Raw genomic sequence first — 17,784 nt, 5'->3', positions numbered from 1 at the left:
CCCCAGATGCCCAGCCAAGCCCAGCCGGTACCCCAGTGAGCCTCTGCAGGGCCAGCCGCTCACCTCCTTCTGTATGAGTCTCACCATCTACTCCCATGGCTCCCAACCCCAGCCGCACCACGGACTCACCTGGAGAGCATTTTGTTTGTTTGTTTGTTTGTTTGTTTTTTAAGATTTTATTTATTTGCGAGAGAGACAATGAGAGACAGAGAGCACGAGAGGGAGGAGGGTCAGAGGGAGAAGCAGACCCCCTGCTGAGCAGGGAGCCCGATGTGGGACTCGATCCCGGGACTCCAGGATCATGACCTGAGCCGAAGGCAGTCGCTTAACCAACTGAGCCACCCAGGCGCCCTCACCTGGAGAGCGTTTAAAGCACTAATACACGATACAAAAAATGATTTGTAATGATACTAAGCCCCACCCCAGAGGAATTAAGTTAGACTCTCAGGGTGGCCGGGGCACTGGCAGGAGTCTGTGGGCAGTCAGGGCTGAGCTCCGTGACCCTCATCATGTGCTGCCTCTTTCTGCAAAGCCCTGGCCTCCCTCCTGTCTCCCCCGTCCCTGAAAGCAGCTCTGGCCTCCACCTCTTCCCTGTCCTGCTTGCTCACTGACTCAGTCACTCACCGGATCCTTTGGGAGGCTCTGCTGGGAGCTCTGTAGAGGACCCACTAACACCTCTGCGGTCCGGAGTGGACTGTTCTGGAGAAGCACGTCTACCAGATGCCTAAGAGTATGAACGCCAGAGCTGTTTCCTGGAGCTCTGAGCCCCCCTCCCTGACCCCGGTCCTCCAGCATCCTCCATCTCTGCAGGGAAAGAGGCGGGAGGCGCAGGGAGGGAGGCAGCAGGTGCCGAGCACTGAGCCGCCCGCTCCTCTCCACAGGGCCTGTATGAGAAGGCGCTGGAGGACAGCGAGAAAGCGCTGGGCCTGGATGGCGAGAACATCCGGGCACTGTTCCGCAAGGCCCGTGCCCTCAGCGAGCTGGGGCGCCACAAGGAGGCCTACGAGTGCAGCAGCCGGTGCTCCCTTGCCCGGCCCCACGTGAGTGCCCTGCGTGCCCTGCGTGCCAGCTCTTCTGAGCCAGCTTCCTCCCCTGGGGCTTGGACTCGCACATACTGATATGGACCCTGAGCTCTAGTTGTGTTTCAAGCACTGCTGAAAATGCACTGTATGTATTAACTCACTTAATCCTGGCACCTACCCGTTGAGGTAGATACTGTTATTATCCCGTTTTATTTTATTTTATTTTTTTTTAATAATTTTTTTTTTTTTTAAGATTTTATTTATTTATTTGACAGAGAGAGACACAGCGAGAGAGGGAACACAAGCAGGGGGAGTGGGAGAGGGAGAAGCAGGCCTCCCGCAGAGCAGGGAGCCCGATGTGGGGCTCGATTCCAGGACCCTGGGATCATGACCTGAGCCGAAGGCAGACGCTTAACAGCTGAGCCACCCAGGCACCCCTTATTTTATTTTTTTTAAAGATTTTATTTATTTATCTGAGAGAGAGAATGGGAGACAGAGAGCATGAGAGGGAAGAGGGTCAGAGGGAGAAGCAGACCCCCTGCCGAGCAGGGAGCCCGATGCGGGACTCGATCCCGGGACTCCAGGATCGTGACCTGAGCCGAAGGCAGTCGCTTAACCAACTGAGCCACCCAGGCGCCCTTATTTTATTTTTTTTAAATGTTTTATTTATTCATGAGAGTCAGAGAGAGAGAGAGGCAGAGGCAGAGGGAGAAGCAGGCTCCCCGCCCAGCAGAGAGCCCGATGCGGGACTCATCCCAGGACCCCGGGATCATGACCTGAGCCGAAGGCAGACGCGCAGCCATCTGAGCCACCCAGGCACCCCAATACTGTTATCATCCCATTTTAAAGATGGGGAGAGAGGCACAGAGAGGAACTTAGCCAAGATCACAGCTGGAGTTGGCAGAGTCGCCCTTGAACCCAGGCAGTCTGATTCTAGAGTTGGCATCCTAACCTCTGTACTGTGACGGTACAGGGTTGCAGCGGGGACTAAAAGGGGTGCCACGTGTGCCGGGATCCTGATGTCCAGGCTGTCCCTGGGTGGGGGAGAGACAGGGAGTTGATCAGTAGTGAGCCTGGCTTGCCCTGGCCCACACACAGCTGGGCACATGCCCTCTTCCCCCTTTATTCATCCACCTAACAAGTATTTACTAAGCACCCATGCAGTGCCCAGATCTGTGTCCTTCAGGGACCCACAGTCCACTGGGAGACATGGAAAGAGGCCTGGCGTCTAGGCCTGGCTCCACCACTGACCCCCAGCGTGACCTTGGACAAAACACTTCCCCTCTCTGCACATCAGCTGCATGTCTATAAAGGGCTCCTCCTACTTTACCCCTGAAATAATGAGTATGAAAGGGCTCACACAAGGCTCAGTTCTGCCCAGGAGTGATCAGGATCTTAGAGGGCTCCCTCCCTGGAGGAAGGTGGGCTTGAGTGGAGCCAGAAGAAGCAGGAAGGATCTGGGTGGTCAGAACAGAGGGAAGGCCATGTGCACAGTGGTCCAGGATGTTGGTGTCAGAGAGCTGGGTTTAGGATTCTAATCTTAAGTCAGTCATCTGCTAGCCATGTGCCCTTGGACGCATACAGCTTAGTCTCTCTGAGCCTTGTTTGTATCCCCTGTCCAACAGGGATGATAATATGCCATGCATCATTGGGCTATGAGAATGGAATCTGAAAATCATGCAAGGCAGTTGGCATACCGGCCAGAAAACATGCACTGTTACTATACTTTCTGTTTATTATTCATGCTTCTCCAATTCAGTTTAAAGATTTTATTCATTTATTTGTCAGAGAGAGAGAGCACAAGCAGGGGAAGCGGCAGGCAGAGGGAGAAGCAGGCTCCCCACTGAGCAAGGAGCCTGTTGAAGGATTTGATCCCAGGACCCTGGGATCATGACCTGAGCTGAAGGCAGACACTTAACTGACTGAGCCACCCAGGTCTCTCCAATTCAGTTTAGTTCACAACTGAGATCCTGTCTTATGACAATAGTCCCTGAGCTGTACAGCATTTTCTAGTGTCTGTGGCAGGTCCACATCCGAGTCTCATGTCTACCGTTCATGGGCAGGCAGGGTGGCGTTTACCCCACTGTATGGGTGAGGACACTGGGGCCCAGCGAGGTTGCTAACTTGCCTAAGGAAAGTGCCCAGATGAGGACTTCTGACTCTGAGTTGGGGAACTGCCCCATTTCCCAGTCTTTGTTGGCAAATACTGGCTGAGCCCTGCTCTGTGTTGGGTACTGGGGACCAGAGATGACTAAGACTCTGGCCCTGGGTTCCAGGAGCTCATCAGCTAGGGAGGTGTGGTCAAAGGCACAGGTTGTTACAACATCCTTGTTCCCCCTTTGGTCCTTGGACCATAGTTACCATTTCTTTGTTTATTGGTTGGTGTCCCCCACTAGACTGGAGCCTCCATGAGGCCTGGGCCTCGTCCTCCCTGTGATGGTGGCGTCCCTGGCTCCTAGCCCTTGCCTGGCACATAATGTGCATACAGTAATACAGCCTTGGAGGGAGGAAGGAATGTTGGGTGCTGTTACGGAGCACTAACCGTGGGCCAGCCATGTTCCAAACTTCCCACATTCTCACTCCTATGGGCCTGGGCACCACCCACCTGTCCTCTCTTGCAAAGAGTTCTAAGACATTGCGTGGTGAAAGAAGCCAGTGGTAGAACAATAGGTACAATATGATCTCACTTATGAAAAAAAAAGGAGAAAATCCTCACAAAGCAAAACCGAGCATCCTTTATAGGTCCATAGGCACATACGTAAATTCCTAGAAAAGATCTGTAGGGAGACAGATGAGAGCACAAGGCATGCTCCCTCTGGGGAGGAACCTAGGGCGAGGGTGGGGATGGGGGTGATCCAGGGGAGCACTTGCTCTCTCTGCAACATTTCAGCCCTCTACAGAGACACTACCACTTGCTGAGTTTTAGAAATAAAAAGATCATCTTAAATTCCAAAATAAAAATTATTCCTTTCCCATCCCCACAGTAAAAGGACAAAGGGAAGCATGAGTTCTGGTTCAGCCCCGCCACGCACGAGCTGTGTGACCTGGGCAGCCAGTGACCCCTCCTGGGGCCTCACTCCCTTATCCGTAACATGGCGTAACAGTGGATGCCCGCCCCCCCCCCCCCACATGCCCCACCGTGCCCCAGAAGGGCTGCTCAGGGTCTCCAGAGCAGAGCTCTGTGAGCTAGGGCAGACTAACCCCCTCCACCCCGTATCTTGCCGTTTCCAGGATGAAAGCGTAACTCAGCTTGGTCAGGAGCTGGCTCAGAAGCTTGGGCTTCGGGTTCGGAAAGCATATAAGAGGCCCCAGGTAGGTGGGCTCTGGGCGCTGAGGGTGGGTGGGGGTGGAGATGGGGAGGTCTGAAGGGGGACCAGGCACCTTCGGGCAGAAGTGGGTGAGGGTGGCCAGGGCTGGGTCAGGACAGAGGGCAATGATAACAGGTGATCTTCTCTCTGTGTTGGCTGGAAGCCCTGGACCGACTTCCAGACCTTTTGGAAAAGGAAGTAACAGCCAGAGTTTGCAGTTCGCCTTAGACACTAGCTGCTAAAACCTGTTCCCTCCCATGCCCTGGCCAGCTTAAACACCCCAGAGATGGCCTGACCTGACACTGGTGTCCTTCGGTCTTATGTTCTCAAATAACCTCTGTAGGGTGCATATTGGAGACATTGGCATCTGTGTGGCTCTTTCAGACCCACCTTTATTCATTTGGCACCTCTTTTGTGTCAGAAAGCTGCATGGGGGAGAGGGTATGGCTCTAGAGTCAGCTGTGACCTTGAGCAACGTAGTTCTCTCTCCCCTGGCGTTTCTACATCTGGAACATCTGGATAATTATGCCCACCGCAGGGGGCTCGTGGGAGGATCAAAATGAAAGGATGTTGGATGTGGTGCCTGGCATGCAGTAGGAGCTTGTTTGTGGAAGTCCTCTGCCCGGGTCCCAGTTACAGGAAGAAAATGCCTGAATCTGACCCAGAGACAGGGCAGGTCACTTCGGGCAGGCCTAGGGGCAGGGAGCCTTAGGGTACTACAGACCCCAGCTGCCTGGGTTGGGGCCCCTCTGCTGCCCTGGCTGATGGGACCCGGAGCATCTTTCTAGAATCTTCATCCCTTCTCACTTCTCTAACCTCTGCAGGAATTGGAAACATTTTCTCTGCTCAGTAATGGCACTGCAGCTGGCGTGGCAGATCAGGTAGGATGGGGACCAGGACCCCAAGCCCCCTCCCTGCCTCCAGTACCAACTTGTCATGAGAGCTTTGGATTCACTCTATGGGGCATAATGACCCCAGCAGGGGGTCCAGGGCCATCAGACTGAAGGGTTGGGCTCAACCCATCCTAGTCCGCACTGCTGTGAGCCAGGCACCTGCCCTGGGAAGAGGGGGTGACTGACCGCCTGGGCCTGGGCCAGACTCAAGGATAGCTCTGGGATGCACAGCACCTCCACCTCTTAAGAGTGGCCTCCTGATACCACAGGGGCAAAGTGTGGGGATAGGCTGTGGCCGCTGTTGGCGGGCGGGTGGCCCAGTCCCGTTGATCTTCCTGCTTCCTCACCCCCATCCTTCCTGCCGCCATTGCTTTCCTCCCCAGTGGGCTTTCTGCATCTAGGCCTCCAGGTCTCTAATGTCCTCCCTCCAGCCTACCCTACTTTCTCTGCCTTTCCATTTTCAAGACCCAGCTAAAGCACACACCTCCACTGAGGCCCTTCCTGGTACCCCTGCCCAAGTGACTGCTGGGGAGATGCACAGAAGTGGGGGGCAGAGCTCATACCTGGGATCCCATAGAGAAGAGCCCAGCCTGCCTCTGTGCAGGCTGTTCTTGAGCAGAATCTTTACCTCTGAGCTTCAGATTTCGAACCTGTGGAATGAAGGTGTTCTGTCCCTCGGCCAGAACAAGGGAGCATACTCTGAGAAGTGTGGCACCTGCGGGAGCCATGAGGATAATGCTGGTACTTCAGCATTATCCTAGGTTTTGGATGTCCCCCGCCTCCCGGGCCAAGACCCTTGTACAACCCTGGCTCATCCTGGGGGTGGCGGCAGGACCCAGTACATACACTGGACACTCCCACTGCTCACCACGCATGCTCAGGTGGACTTTGAGGCTTTTTGGAAGACAAGGGACAGGCTCTAGGAGCACTGATGGAGGCTGGGGTCCTGCCTCTTTGTTGTACGTAAGGGGAGACTGAGGCACCGAGCGAGGAGGGGACTTGGCGAACATCACACAGCCAGGCAGCAGCAGGCCTGGCTGCCTTCCGAGCGTTAACAAGGCTTTCATTCATTCACTCAGCAAACTCCCAGAGAACCCTTTCTTGGCCCTGGGCTGGGTGCTGGGGCGTAGCTGAGTCAGGCAGGCACATCCTTGGCCTGGGGGACTTCCGGGTGCCAGATCCACATCTGCCTGTATAGCATTCCTCATGGATTGTAACCGGAAATTTGGGGGCCTGGCACATAATGGATGCTCAAAAAAAAAAAATTATGACATTTTGCTATAACAAAATGCCATGGACTGGGCGACTTATAAACAACAGAAATTCATTTCTCACAGTTCTAGAGACTGGGAAGTCCAAGATCAAGGTGCTGGCCAATTCGGTATCTGTTGAGGACCCGCTTCCTGGTTCACAGATGGCACTTTCTAGCTATAACCTCACATGGCGGAAGGGGTAAGGGAGCTCTCTAGTGTCTCTTTTATAAGGGCACTAATCCCGTTCGTGAGGGCTTCACCCTCATGACCTAATCGCCTCCCGAAGGCCACACCTCCTAATACTATCACCTTGGGGGGTAGGATTTCAACGTGTGTATTTGACATCCGTTGAATGTTTAACAAATATTCAGACCATAGCAGTGAATGAATGACTGAAGAATTGCAAATAATTTCACAATGCCTCGAGGGAGGTACTACGTACCCCTATTACAAAGAAGAGAGCAAGGCCGGACAAGTTAGATGACTTGTCTGAGTTCACTGAGCCTGGGGCTAGGTACGTGGTAAACAAAACATTCGTGGTTCCTGCCCTCAAAGGGCTCACAGTCCAGGGTGAACGGATACTAGCCTGATAATTTCTGGTTACAAACCATCATGAGAGCTGTAAAGGCAAAGTGTGGGTAGCCACGGGCCACTGGAATAGGGAGGCCTGATTTAGATTGGGCATCAGCAAACTTTCAAATGAGACCTGAAGGTTGAGGAGTAGGCAGGGGCATGGTGTGCTGGTAAAGCTGCATTTCAGACAGGGGATGGTATGTGCAAAGGCCCCGAGGCTAGGAGGACCTCAGAGAATGGGAGGGACCTAGTGGAGGGGAGGCAGGGCCCTAGTGGGGCTGGGATAGTAGGTAGAAGCCAGACCACCTTGCCCCTGGGGAGGAGATGAGTCTTCATCATAGGAGTGTTGGGAAGGCTTTGAAGGGGAAGAGGATTGAGTCTGTTCATTAATTCAGAAGAGATTTATTGAGGGCTCCTATGTGCCCAGCATAGAGTCGATCGAGGCACTGGATATACAGCAGAGGGAGAAATAGCCAAGGAGTCCCACCCTCATAGAACTTACAGCTAACTGGAGGAGACAACAAACAAAAAGTGATCAGTGCCTTGGAGACGTGCGGGGTGGGGAATGCTAGAGTAATTGGGAGGGGTTGCAGTTTTAAACAGTGAGCAGGGAAGGCCTCAAGGAGAAGGAGACACTGGAGCAAAGACCTGAAGATGAGGGATGTGCCTTGAGGAGGTCTAGGGGAGCAGGCAGAGGGAATGGCCGGTGCAAAGGCCCTGAGGCAGGGGTGTGCCCAGTGTGTGGGGAGAACAGCTAGGAGGCCAGGGTAGCTAGAGGCCAGGGTGCAGGGCTCCTCTTCCCTCTTGCCAGAGGTGATAGGGAGGCAGGGAGTTATTCAGGCAGATCTTACTCAGAGTTCTTGGATATCAAGGGCTCCTGCCTCATCCCTGGAGCTGAAGAAACTGTCATGATTGTGCCTTATAGGACTATGCTGGGGTGACCCTGGCTGGGTACATAATGGTATGTCCCTGCTTCTTCCTTCCCTTCCCGCAGTGACTGCCCTGGTTAAAGCCACATCCCACTTGGGCTAGCCTCCCCTTCCTGTACCCTCAAGGTGAATTCTGACAGGCCTCTGGGTCTCTCCCCAGCATAGAGACCCTCAGTGGTTATTAATTAAAGTGTCTGTTTAAAAGGAATCAACTCCGGATACTCTTGCCTGGCATTTAGGCTCCCCAACAGTCTAGTTCCAACGTCCCTCTCCATCCTCACCTCCTACCCATGCACCAGACAAAGTGTGCGTGCATTTCTCCCGGGCTCCGTGGCAAGCTCCTCTGAGAGCAAGACCATGGGTTCCTCTGTTCTGGGCCTCCACATGGCACCCCTTTGGAGTCAGATAGGTCAGGTCTCTGCTCACTGGTGGCATGACCTAGAGGAAAGGACTTGTCTCTGAGCTTTGGGTTCCCCTCTGTAAAACAGAAGATTGTGCTCAGTTCCCAGGGTGCTTGTGTGGATGACATGAAGGCAGGCCTGGGAGGCCAGCAGCCTGGCGCCCCCGGCGGGGGTGGGGCCCCTCCCCATCCCGTTCCAGCCCAGCCCACAAGTTTTTCCTCGGGGTCAGGGGTTGGGGAGCCTCCAGGATACACGGAGTGGGGCGGCGGGGAGCGTGCCAGCCAGATCCCCTGCCCCAGGAGGTTTCCACAGACATCGTGCATGAGCCTGGCCACAAGCATCCCCTGCAAGACTCTCCAGCACCAGGGTCCCGGTGGTTCAGCCAGCCGGTCATTCCACATGTGTGTGCCTGGTCGTGGAGACTCATGAGCTCCCCGTGGGAGCTTCGTGGGACTTGGAGATGAGACGGGCAGGCATGGTGTCCGCGCCTGAGCTTGGCAGCGTGAAGGGCAAGACAGGAGGAAGGCAGTGAGTTTTAGGGACAGATAGAACCTGAGGCGGCCTTGTTTGGAGAGGACTTGACAGAGCCTGCGTGGCAGGATTCAGGCAGGTAGAGAGGAGGGGGCAGAACTCAAAGCCAGAGGAACAGGCTTGAGCACTGAGCCCAGGCCGAGAGGCAGGAGAGGGGAACGTGTACCCTGGACCACAAGACTGGTTCTCCCCGTGGGGGTTTGGAAGAGCCTGGGCTCTGGAGCCGGGCATGGGTTCTGGCTCAGGTCTCAAGCGCACCCTTATCTGAGGCAGCCACTCCACCTCTCGGGGAGCCGCTGGGCCCCGCCATGTGGTGGTGGCTGTAGGGGAACAGCGGGTCCTCTATGAAAGCCGCGGGTACGAGGCCCGTCAGAGAGGGGGAGCTCCATCAACCTTGTTGCCACGTGAGTGCCCCTAGCAGTGAAAGGCAGGGACAGACGAGCCTAGCAAGATGGGCTGGAGCTGGGTGGCGGGCAGGGGGCCTGGAGAGCCGCGGACGCACTGGGCAGGGAGGTGCACAGCTGTCCCTAGCGTTGTCCACCTGACACCTCTTTCCCTCCTCCCACGCTCTGTATGCTCTCCGTGAGAGCAGCAGCTCTGACCCAGCGTGGCAGCCTCGGTTTGTGCAGCAGACACGCCCGAGACACTGAGTGGCACGTCTTTGCCACGCCAGGGCCGGGCTCCAGGGCGTGCGGGTGGGGCTGGGAGCGCAGAGGCCTGGGGCTGGGGTCGGGGCCAAGTCCCGAGTCAGACAGCCCCTCTCTGGCCCAGGAGTGGCAGCTTCCCTGGACCCCTGGACCGACATCTCTGTGCAGGGGCGTGGTGGGGGGACAGCACCTTGCAGGGCACCTGGACCAAGGGCTGAACTCGATTGGCTGCAGAGTGCTGGCCTGGCCTGGCAGGAGGCAGGGCACCGGGTGCACCTCGCTGTTGTTAGCGGCACTGTGGGCCCACGGGGCGGGATGGCTAGCAGGGAGGCTCTGGTCCTCCTGCTGCCCTCGGCGGGCGCCCAGGAAGAACAACAAACTTGGCCAGGCCCCAGAGCAAGCTCCGGCCCAGCTTTCCCTCCAACAGCAGGTCCATGGGTGGCAGTGGGATCCCACCTGGGCTCCTTCATCCTGGGGCTGTAATTGGGGGAGGGGACCCTGGTGATTCGGGGAGTGGCATTTTTGTCTTTGAGCTGCAAACTAACCATGCAGGGCATGGCTGGGTAAAAACCCACCACCCTCCCCAGGGTATGGACCCTATCCTGTGATGGGTAAGGAAACTGGGGCTCAGAGGTTATATCTCTTTCCTCCCAGGGTACCCCTCCAGCAAGGGGCAGATGTGAGGCCTGTCTGACCCCACTCCCCCTGTCTCCTGGCCCCCGCCCAGCCAGCCCTGTGCTTAATTCCAGCAATAGTCATGGGGTGGGGGTGGGGCGGGCACCATGGCCTTCCCGGCCCATGTCTGCCTGACCGTCTGTGTCCTTCCTCTCCACAGGGAACTTCCAATGGATTGGGATCCATAGATGACATCGAAACAGGTAGTGTCCCTGATTTGAGGGCACAGGGCAGAGATGGGTCCCCAGGGAGGGCTCAGCCTGAGGGCTGAGGGCTCCCTGCCCTAGGAACTCCCTGAAGCATGAAAGAAAATAGCGGGCCTAGGAAACCAGACTCCCTCTCAGGGAGGAGAAGGTGGGGGTCAGCCACACAGTAGGGTAGCGCTGATCTTGTGTCCTCCGCCCCAGGCCAGCTCCTCCCCCAACTGGGAGTCCCCTTCTCTTCCTCACTGGCTTAACAAGTGTCCCTTAGAGAAGGCATTGCTTCTCCCCAGGTAAGATGTTCAGGCACTGAGTCAGGTCCATTCGAGAGATATCGTAGGACTGAGGGACCCTCTCCTGCTCTGCAGTGACCTTCCTTCACTGTGACTGAGCCTCCAGCCATGGAGTCAGGCTCGCGGGGCAGACAGGGTTCCTGACAGGAGCTAGGGAAAGGAGGGAAGGTGTTGCGTGAGGATCTTAGGGCCCTGGAACACCTCCCCCCACCACCAAGCGGGATCCCCTGTGGCTACTGATCCCACTCTCCCATCCACAGACTGCTACGTGGACCTGCGAGGCTCCCCAGCCCCGCTACCCTCTCCTCCCACGATGCCCCTGTTCCCTCATGTTCTGGACCTGCTGGCCCCCCTGGACAGCAGCAACAGGGCCCTCCCTGGCACTGAGAGCCTGGACGACTTCTCTGACGGGGATGTCTTTGGGCCGGAGCTGGACACCCTACTGGACTCACTGGTGAGCCGTATTGCCACCCTTCTGCTCCCCTGAACCCCTCTCCCGCCCAGGACCCCCAGCGCGTTCATCCTCCTGTCCCACAAGGTATGGAGGGAGGGTCCCATCTCCATATCACAGTTGGAGAAACTGAGGCCCAAGGAGGGAAAGGGACCTACTTGGGGTACAAACACACAGCCAGAGGGACCATGAAGATCCCTGGCTCCGCTCACGGGACAGGTCAGGGCTGAGGCACAGAGGGGTTGGCTGGCCTGCGGCCTGCAGCGCCTGCCTCTGCCCAGGCCGCCATGGTCAAGTTCTCCTCCAACCCCGCCTTCTGTTCTCCACCTCACAGTCTCTGGTCCAGGGTGGCCTGCCTGGCAGCGGTGTGCCCAGCGAGTTGCCCCAGCTGATCCCAGTGTTCCCTGGTGGGACCCCATTACTACCACCTGTAGTGGGTGGCTCCATCCCCGTCTCCAGCCCACTGCCCCCGGCCTCCTTTGGTCTCGTCATGGACCCCTCCAAGAAGCTGGCCGCCTCTGTGCTGGATGCCCTCGACCCCCCAGGCTCGGCACTGGACTCCCTCGACTTGCTACCATACTCGGATACGCGGTTGGATGCCCTCGACAGCTTTGGGTCGACCCGTGGTGCCCTGGACAAGCCCAGCTCCTTTGTGGGTGAGGCCTGGTTGGGCACATTCACGCCCACCCCCTTGAGGGTTTTCGACATACCACTGCAGCTCCAGTCAGTCTCTGGGGAGTGGAGTTGGGATTACAGCTCTATTCAGCCAAGGTCCAGGTCCTCTCTCCCCATCGTGGTCCAGGGCCACCACCTCTGAGTTACTGTGTCTTCTGCAGTGCTCAGCACAGTGTAGGGCTGAGACCTGAGGGGTTGGGTGTCTTGTTCAAGATCAAACAGCAGAGCTGGGATAGTCCAGAACTTTGGACTTGCAGTATGGTGCTCTCTGCCCAGCCTTCTGGGGCCCTGGGGTCGCCAGTCTGGTAGGATCCCATGGGGATGATCCTGAGGCTGGGGAAAAGGGTGCCAGGCCATAAGCTCCTTCGGCACCACCCTGAGCCGGGCACCAGGGACCCAGAGAGGAAGCAGACCTGTCAGGGCCCTTGCAGGACCAGCTTTCAGACAGTTGGACCTAGCTAGCCCAGGGTGCTCATGGCTCAGGGGGATTCTGCAGGAGCACCGGTGTGCTTCACTCAGCCCTGGAGCCAAAGGGAGACTTCCTGGAGGAGCTGATGGCTGAGGGAGGTCTTAAAGGCGAAGGTCCTCTGCTGGTGGGGGGAGCAGGATGACACAGGCTTGCATGACAGAGGGACTGGCTGATGCGCAGAGTCATCAGCCAGAGGGGAGGGTGGGTTGGGGGCCTTGAAGACCTGAAGCCAGTGTCAATGATCTTTGAGTCACACTGAGAGCTTGGGCTTTCTTCCAGGGACAGTGGGGGCTACGGCTGGTGTAAGGCCAGGGTGCACATGCTCAGGCTGGGACATCGCTCTGTCCCTGGGCAGAGGCCTTGAGGGTAAGGCAGGGGATCAGCATGAACAGTAGAGGATGTATGGCCTGGGTGGTTTCTTCAAGTTACAAATGCGTACAAGGAAGTCCTCAGAGGACTTCTCACCCCTTCCGAGCAGGGCAGGTGACCCCTGTGTCTTCTTGCCCAGAGGAAACCAACTCACAGGACCATCGTCCCCCAAGTGGTACTCAGAAACCAGCCCCCTCGGTGAGTACTTGGCGCAGATCCGTGACTAGGTACCATGTGCCCTCTCGGGGGTGGAAGGGAAGTGGTTGTGGGCTCCAGAGTGGAAGTGAGCCTTCTGCATGGGATGAGGTGCTGCATCCCCCAAGGAGAGGCCCCCTCAGAGTGGATGGGCCAGAGATGGTCTCTCCCCAGCCCTTCCAAACTGAGCCACGTGCTGGGAGGGTGAGCTGAGGGCACGGCCCAACCCTTGTCTGACAGAAGAGGACATTGAGGCTCAGAGGGGTTAAGCAACTTCTCCAGGGTTAGTAACATCCCTGTTCTCGGGACTCAGCCAGGTTCTGAGTTTAGGAGAGCCCTTGGGCAGGCTGCCGCTCTGCACTCTGCACTCTGGCCTCCAGTCTAGACACTAGCTTTGTGGCCCTGGGGAAGTAACCTAACCTCTCTGAGTCTTGCCTTTTTCCCCATCTGCTGATGCCTTGGAAGCTTGGGAGATAGAGGCTGGGAGTGGGGAGGACATGTGCATGGCCCCAATTGGGGCCATTCCTGTTTCTCTGCTTTCATGTTGGGCTTTTGCTCAAGGGAAGGTTCTGGGCCAAGGTCACTGTCAGCCATGCACCCCCACTAGGCTGGTTCAATCCCAGTGTTACAGATTCTTGGATCATGTTGTAAGGAATTCCCTGGCCAGGGGGGTAGGAGGAAGGGGAGGGTGCTGGGCTACAGTTCTGCTCTTGGGTAGAATGGGGGGATCACAGAGCCCCCCAGCCTCTGGTGCCCAGGCTGGCTCTGGTGGCTCCAGCCAGGGTCCAGTGCCCAAGACGGCCAACCTCCTCCCATCACAGCCAGAGCCCTCCATGCCCAACACCGCCTTGCTCATCAAGAACCCCTTGGCTGCCACCCATGAGTTCAAGCAGGCCTGCCAGCTCTGCTACCCCAAAACAGGTAATGTCACGCCTTTATGTTCCTCTGCCCTCTGCCCAGAGATACTGGGAATCCAAGAGTATAGCCTCCCAGGATAACAGAACCCTAATGTACCGGTCAGAGATAAGTGTGGGAAAACAGGAGCCCCTCCAGGTATTTTGAGCAGGTGAGGAGTTGGGGGAAGGTGCAGAACGTGGGGGTTTGGGGCTTTCAAAATTGCCAGAGAGGCCAGAGGAGCAGAAGCTGGGAGTGTCCCCTGGCCTCTAGGCTGCTTTTCCACAAGCCAGGGACCCCTCTCACACAGGGGTTGGGGCTGCTGGACCCTCCGGCCTGTATCACAGCCGCTCACAGCCCAGAGGCTGGTGCTTAGCCATGGAGTGGCGTCCAGCTAGCTGCTGCAGGAACACATTCGCCAGAGGAAACGCAGCCCACACATCGTGCCAACTCCACCTCACAGTCCGCTTCTCCCATGAGTGCATCTCCCTGGGTGAACGCAAACCTGCCCTGGAACCCAGCTGGCAAAGGAGTCTGGGAAATGTAGTTCCTAGATTCCCAGCCCCCAAATCCAAGGGAGGTGACAGAAGCAGTTCAGAGTGATGCCCAAAGCTGGGAGACAGTTTTCAGCACCCTGGAATCTCAGAATTCTAGTCTAAGACTCATTTGCCAGAATCCCTGAAGTTTTAGTGTGATATTGTCTTGGGATGCCAGGGTTAAAAATCTTAACAGTCTAAAGAATTCTCCATCTTAGGGGTATTAGGGTTGACAGGACCTTAGTGGTTGTCTAGTTGTTGTTGTCCACACACTGCAGGACCACCCCCTTCATCCCCCGGCCACATGCATGTCACCCCTGAGAGTCATCCTACTAGAGCGCCCATGGACTTGTGGGGGCGGGGAGCAGGGCGCCATCCTGTTGGATGGCTGTACCCATGATGAAGTTCTTCCTCACGGACCTCAGACTGCCTCCCCAGTCCACACACCCGCTGCCTCTAACAGCCCGTGAACTGCTGTGCAGCTGGTGCTGGCCCAGCCAGGTCACACGGGGTCCCCACGGGGCTATTTCCCCATCGTCAGCGGGGAGGAGGCCCTGGGTCAGAGCCTTGGCAGGAGCAGGTACGAGAGGGTGGATCTGAGCAGCGCCCTTCCAGGCAGGACAAGAAAGGGGTGGGCCTGCTCTCTGCCAGGCTCTGTCTTCCTCATTCCTTCTAGGGAAACACTGAAATGTCTGGAGAGTCAGAGTGGTGATGGAAGGGGGGTAGGTGCCTAGAAGGGGGTCTCTGGAGGGTCCCCCTGTCTCTAGGGAGTACTTGGCTGGGAAGGGTGTGGTATGGGCTGGTGGGAGGCCCAGCTGATGGAGGTAGGTTTTTAGGCAGGGGTCCAAGGCCCACTGCTCAGGCCCATCAGCGGTCACCCTTCAATCCTCCACCTGAAATCTGTCTCTCTCCACATGTCCACACAGGGCCCAGGGCGGGCGATTACACCTACCGTGAGGGCCTCGAGCACAAGTGCAAGAGGGACATCCTGCTCGGCCGGCTCCGGAGCTCTGAGGACCAGACCTGGAAGCGGATCCGGCCCCGGCCCACCAAGACCAGCTTTGTGGGCTCCTACTACCTGTGCAAAGGTGGGTGGGCTACGGCGGGGGGCAGGCAGTGTGGCTAGGGCCTAGCTCGGCTCACACTCAGCTGTGGTTCTGCTCCTCATCACCGGTAGATGAGGGTGGACATTCGAGGATGAATCCCACAGCAGAATGAGCATCTGGCTCCTGTCCTGACAGCTCCACAGACGGGGGGGATATTCGGGATGTTCCATTCCAGCTAAAGCCCCTGCTGAGCGTGAGGTTCAGGCGGTTCGCGGGGGTCCCGAAGGGCTGTGGGAAAGGTGTGGGGAGAATCCATGTAAAACACGTAGGACTAGTACATAGTATAGTAAAGGGCTTGATAAATATTAGCTTTTATTTATTTTTATTTATTTTTATTTTTTAAAGATTTTATTTATTTATTTGAGAGAGAGAGAGAGAGAGCACATGAGAGGGGGGAGGGTCAGAGGGAGAAGCAGGCTCCCCGCCGAGCAGGGAGCCCGATGTGGGACTCGATCCAGGGACTCCAGGATCATGACCTGAGCCGAAGGCAGTCGCTTAACCAACTGAGCCACCCAGGCGCCCTAAATATTAGCTTTTAAATGTTATTATGTCATTGTTGTCCCCACTTCTGGCTCACGTCGACGTGGCCAGTATTTAATGGACATTTGTCGCGTACCTTGCTTGCCAGCTTCGATTCCCCAAGCAAGCAGTCTTCATGACTATACAGTCACGACATCGTTAAGCGCTGTATAGTGTTGCCCTTCTGTCCCCACTGTCACGCATCCTCACAACTCCAGACTAGGACATTGAGGCTTCGGGGGGCTCCGCCTTTGTCCCCCAACCCAGCCGATGGCAGTAGCCCCAGGCTGTCTGGACCAGTTCGCTGTCCTCCCAGCAGGATCTTAAGGACATGTGGCTTCTGGGCTTGAAGGCCTCAGTCAGCTCTCCCCTGGCCAGTGTAGATGAAGTCCAAATTCTGTGAGGCTTACATGTCCCCTGTCTGCCCTAACCACTCCCCAAATACCCAGAACCCAGACTCCTTTGCACGCTCTTTTGAACTTGATCAAGCGGCGCCCGGATCTTGGGAAGCCATTCCCTAGAGGGCTCCTGCTGGGGTCCAGCACAGAGCAGTTAGTGGTGATCACCTGCACATCGGCTCCCTTGTCCTTGTGCGCCTGCAGCCCGGCAGAAGGATGGGGCAGGGCAGACAGAGTGTGCGCAGGAAAGAGAAAGAAAAACCGTTTCCACCACGAGGAGATGGCAGGGCTCCGGGTTGTGAGCCTGCCACCCTCCCAAATCCCTGGTCCCCAGGGGTTTTTTGTTTTTTTGGGTTTTTTGTTTTTGTTTTAAAGTAGGTTCCACGGGCGCCTGGGTGGCTCAGTCGTTAAGTGTCTGCCTTCAGCTTAGGTCATGATCCCAGGGTCCTGGGATCAAGCCCCACATCACCCGCTGAGCAGGAAGCCTGCTTCTTCCTCTCCCACTCCCTCTGCTTGTGTTCCCTCTCTCGCTGTGTCTCTCTCTCTGTCAAATAAGTAAATAATCTTTAATAAATAAATAAATAAATAAAGTAGGTTCCACACCTAATATGGGGTTTGGACTTGCAGCCCGGAGATCAGGAGTTGCCTGCTCTACCGACTGAGCCAACCAGGCGCCGCTGGTCCCCAGGGGTTTTATTTATTATTTCACTTAATCCCCACAACAACCCAGTGTTCTCTGTTTATGGGACAGACAGCTGAGGAATAACAGGGAATCCCAGCCCAAGTCTGCTGGATTCCAAGGCCCAGGCCCTTAACCAATGGTATTTTCCTGGTGAATAATGAGAATAAAACCCCTTGTGTTTATTTAGAGGCTTATATTCATCTACAAAGCACTTTGTCCTACCTCTCATCCTGCCCGACCCACATAAGGCGGCTCTGTGGGATGGTAGGGTGGGATGACCGCATGCTTTGTAGATGGAAAAGGCAGGTGCTCCCCCCAACACAGGTATAGAGCGAAGAAGGGACCTGGCCTGGGAAGGGCTTTCCCCAGCTCGGCCACTCGGCCCCTCCTGAGTCCTGAGCAACAGGCCACCACCCGCCACGGTGGCAATGAGCCTGAGTCCCTCCTGCTGCAGCGGAGGTCCTGGGGACTCTGTGGGCTGCCGTCCCGCCTGGCAGAACGTGTGTCCTGTTGCCTCTTTGCAGACATGATTAACAAGCAGGACTGTAAGTACGGGGATAACTGCACCTTCGCCTACCATCAGGAGGAGATCGACGTGTGGACAGAGGAGCGGAAAGGCACCCTCAACCGCGACCTGCTCTTTGACCCGCTGGGGGGCGTCAAGCGCGGCAGCCTCACCATCGCCAAGCTCCTTAAGGAGCACCAGGGCATCTTCACTTTCCTCTGTGAGGTACCCGCGCACCCGCCCCACTCGCCTGCCACCCT

The 17,784-nt window shown here is 56.5% G+C and overlaps 1 protein-coding gene across 8 annotated transcripts in view; it reads left to right on the top strand.

The window, feature by feature from the left end:
- Positions 1-17,784, top strand: part of ZC3H7B (zinc finger CCCH-type containing 7B) — a 57,187-nt gene that overhangs the window by 26,218 nt on the left and 13,185 nt on the right. For 6 of the 8 annotated variants that reach the window (XM_034987431.1, XM_034987432.1, XM_034987428.1 and 3 more), the window contains 10 exons: positions 882-1,040; positions 4,254-4,334; positions 5,155-5,211; positions 10,393-10,435; positions 10,986-11,179; positions 11,511-11,832; positions 12,799-12,887; positions 13,706-13,805; positions 15,241-15,402; positions 17,544-17,749. In XM_034987431.1, coding sequence (XP_034843322.1) covers positions 882-1,040; positions 4,254-4,334; positions 5,155-5,211; positions 10,393-10,435; positions 10,986-11,179; positions 11,511-11,832; positions 12,799-12,887; positions 13,706-13,805; positions 15,241-15,402; positions 17,544-17,749 — 1,413 coding nt within the window. The remainder of the gene's footprint in view (positions 1-881; positions 1,041-4,253; positions 4,335-5,154; positions 5,212-10,392; positions 10,436-10,985; positions 11,180-11,510; positions 11,833-12,798; positions 12,888-13,705; positions 13,806-15,240; positions 15,403-17,543; positions 17,750-17,784) is intronic. The other 2 variants (XM_034987430.1, XM_034987429.1) reach the window with 1 other exon arrangement.

The sequence above is a fragment of the Mirounga leonina genome, unplaced genomic scaffold (assembly GCF_011800145.1).
Source record: "Mirounga leonina isolate KUSES-001 unplaced genomic scaffold, KU_Mleo_1.0 Mir_418, whole genome shotgun sequence".
Lineage (NCBI taxonomy): Eukaryota > Metazoa > Chordata > Mammalia > Carnivora > Phocidae > Mirounga > Mirounga leonina.
This window is presented reverse-complemented; position numbering and strand designations above follow the sequence as displayed.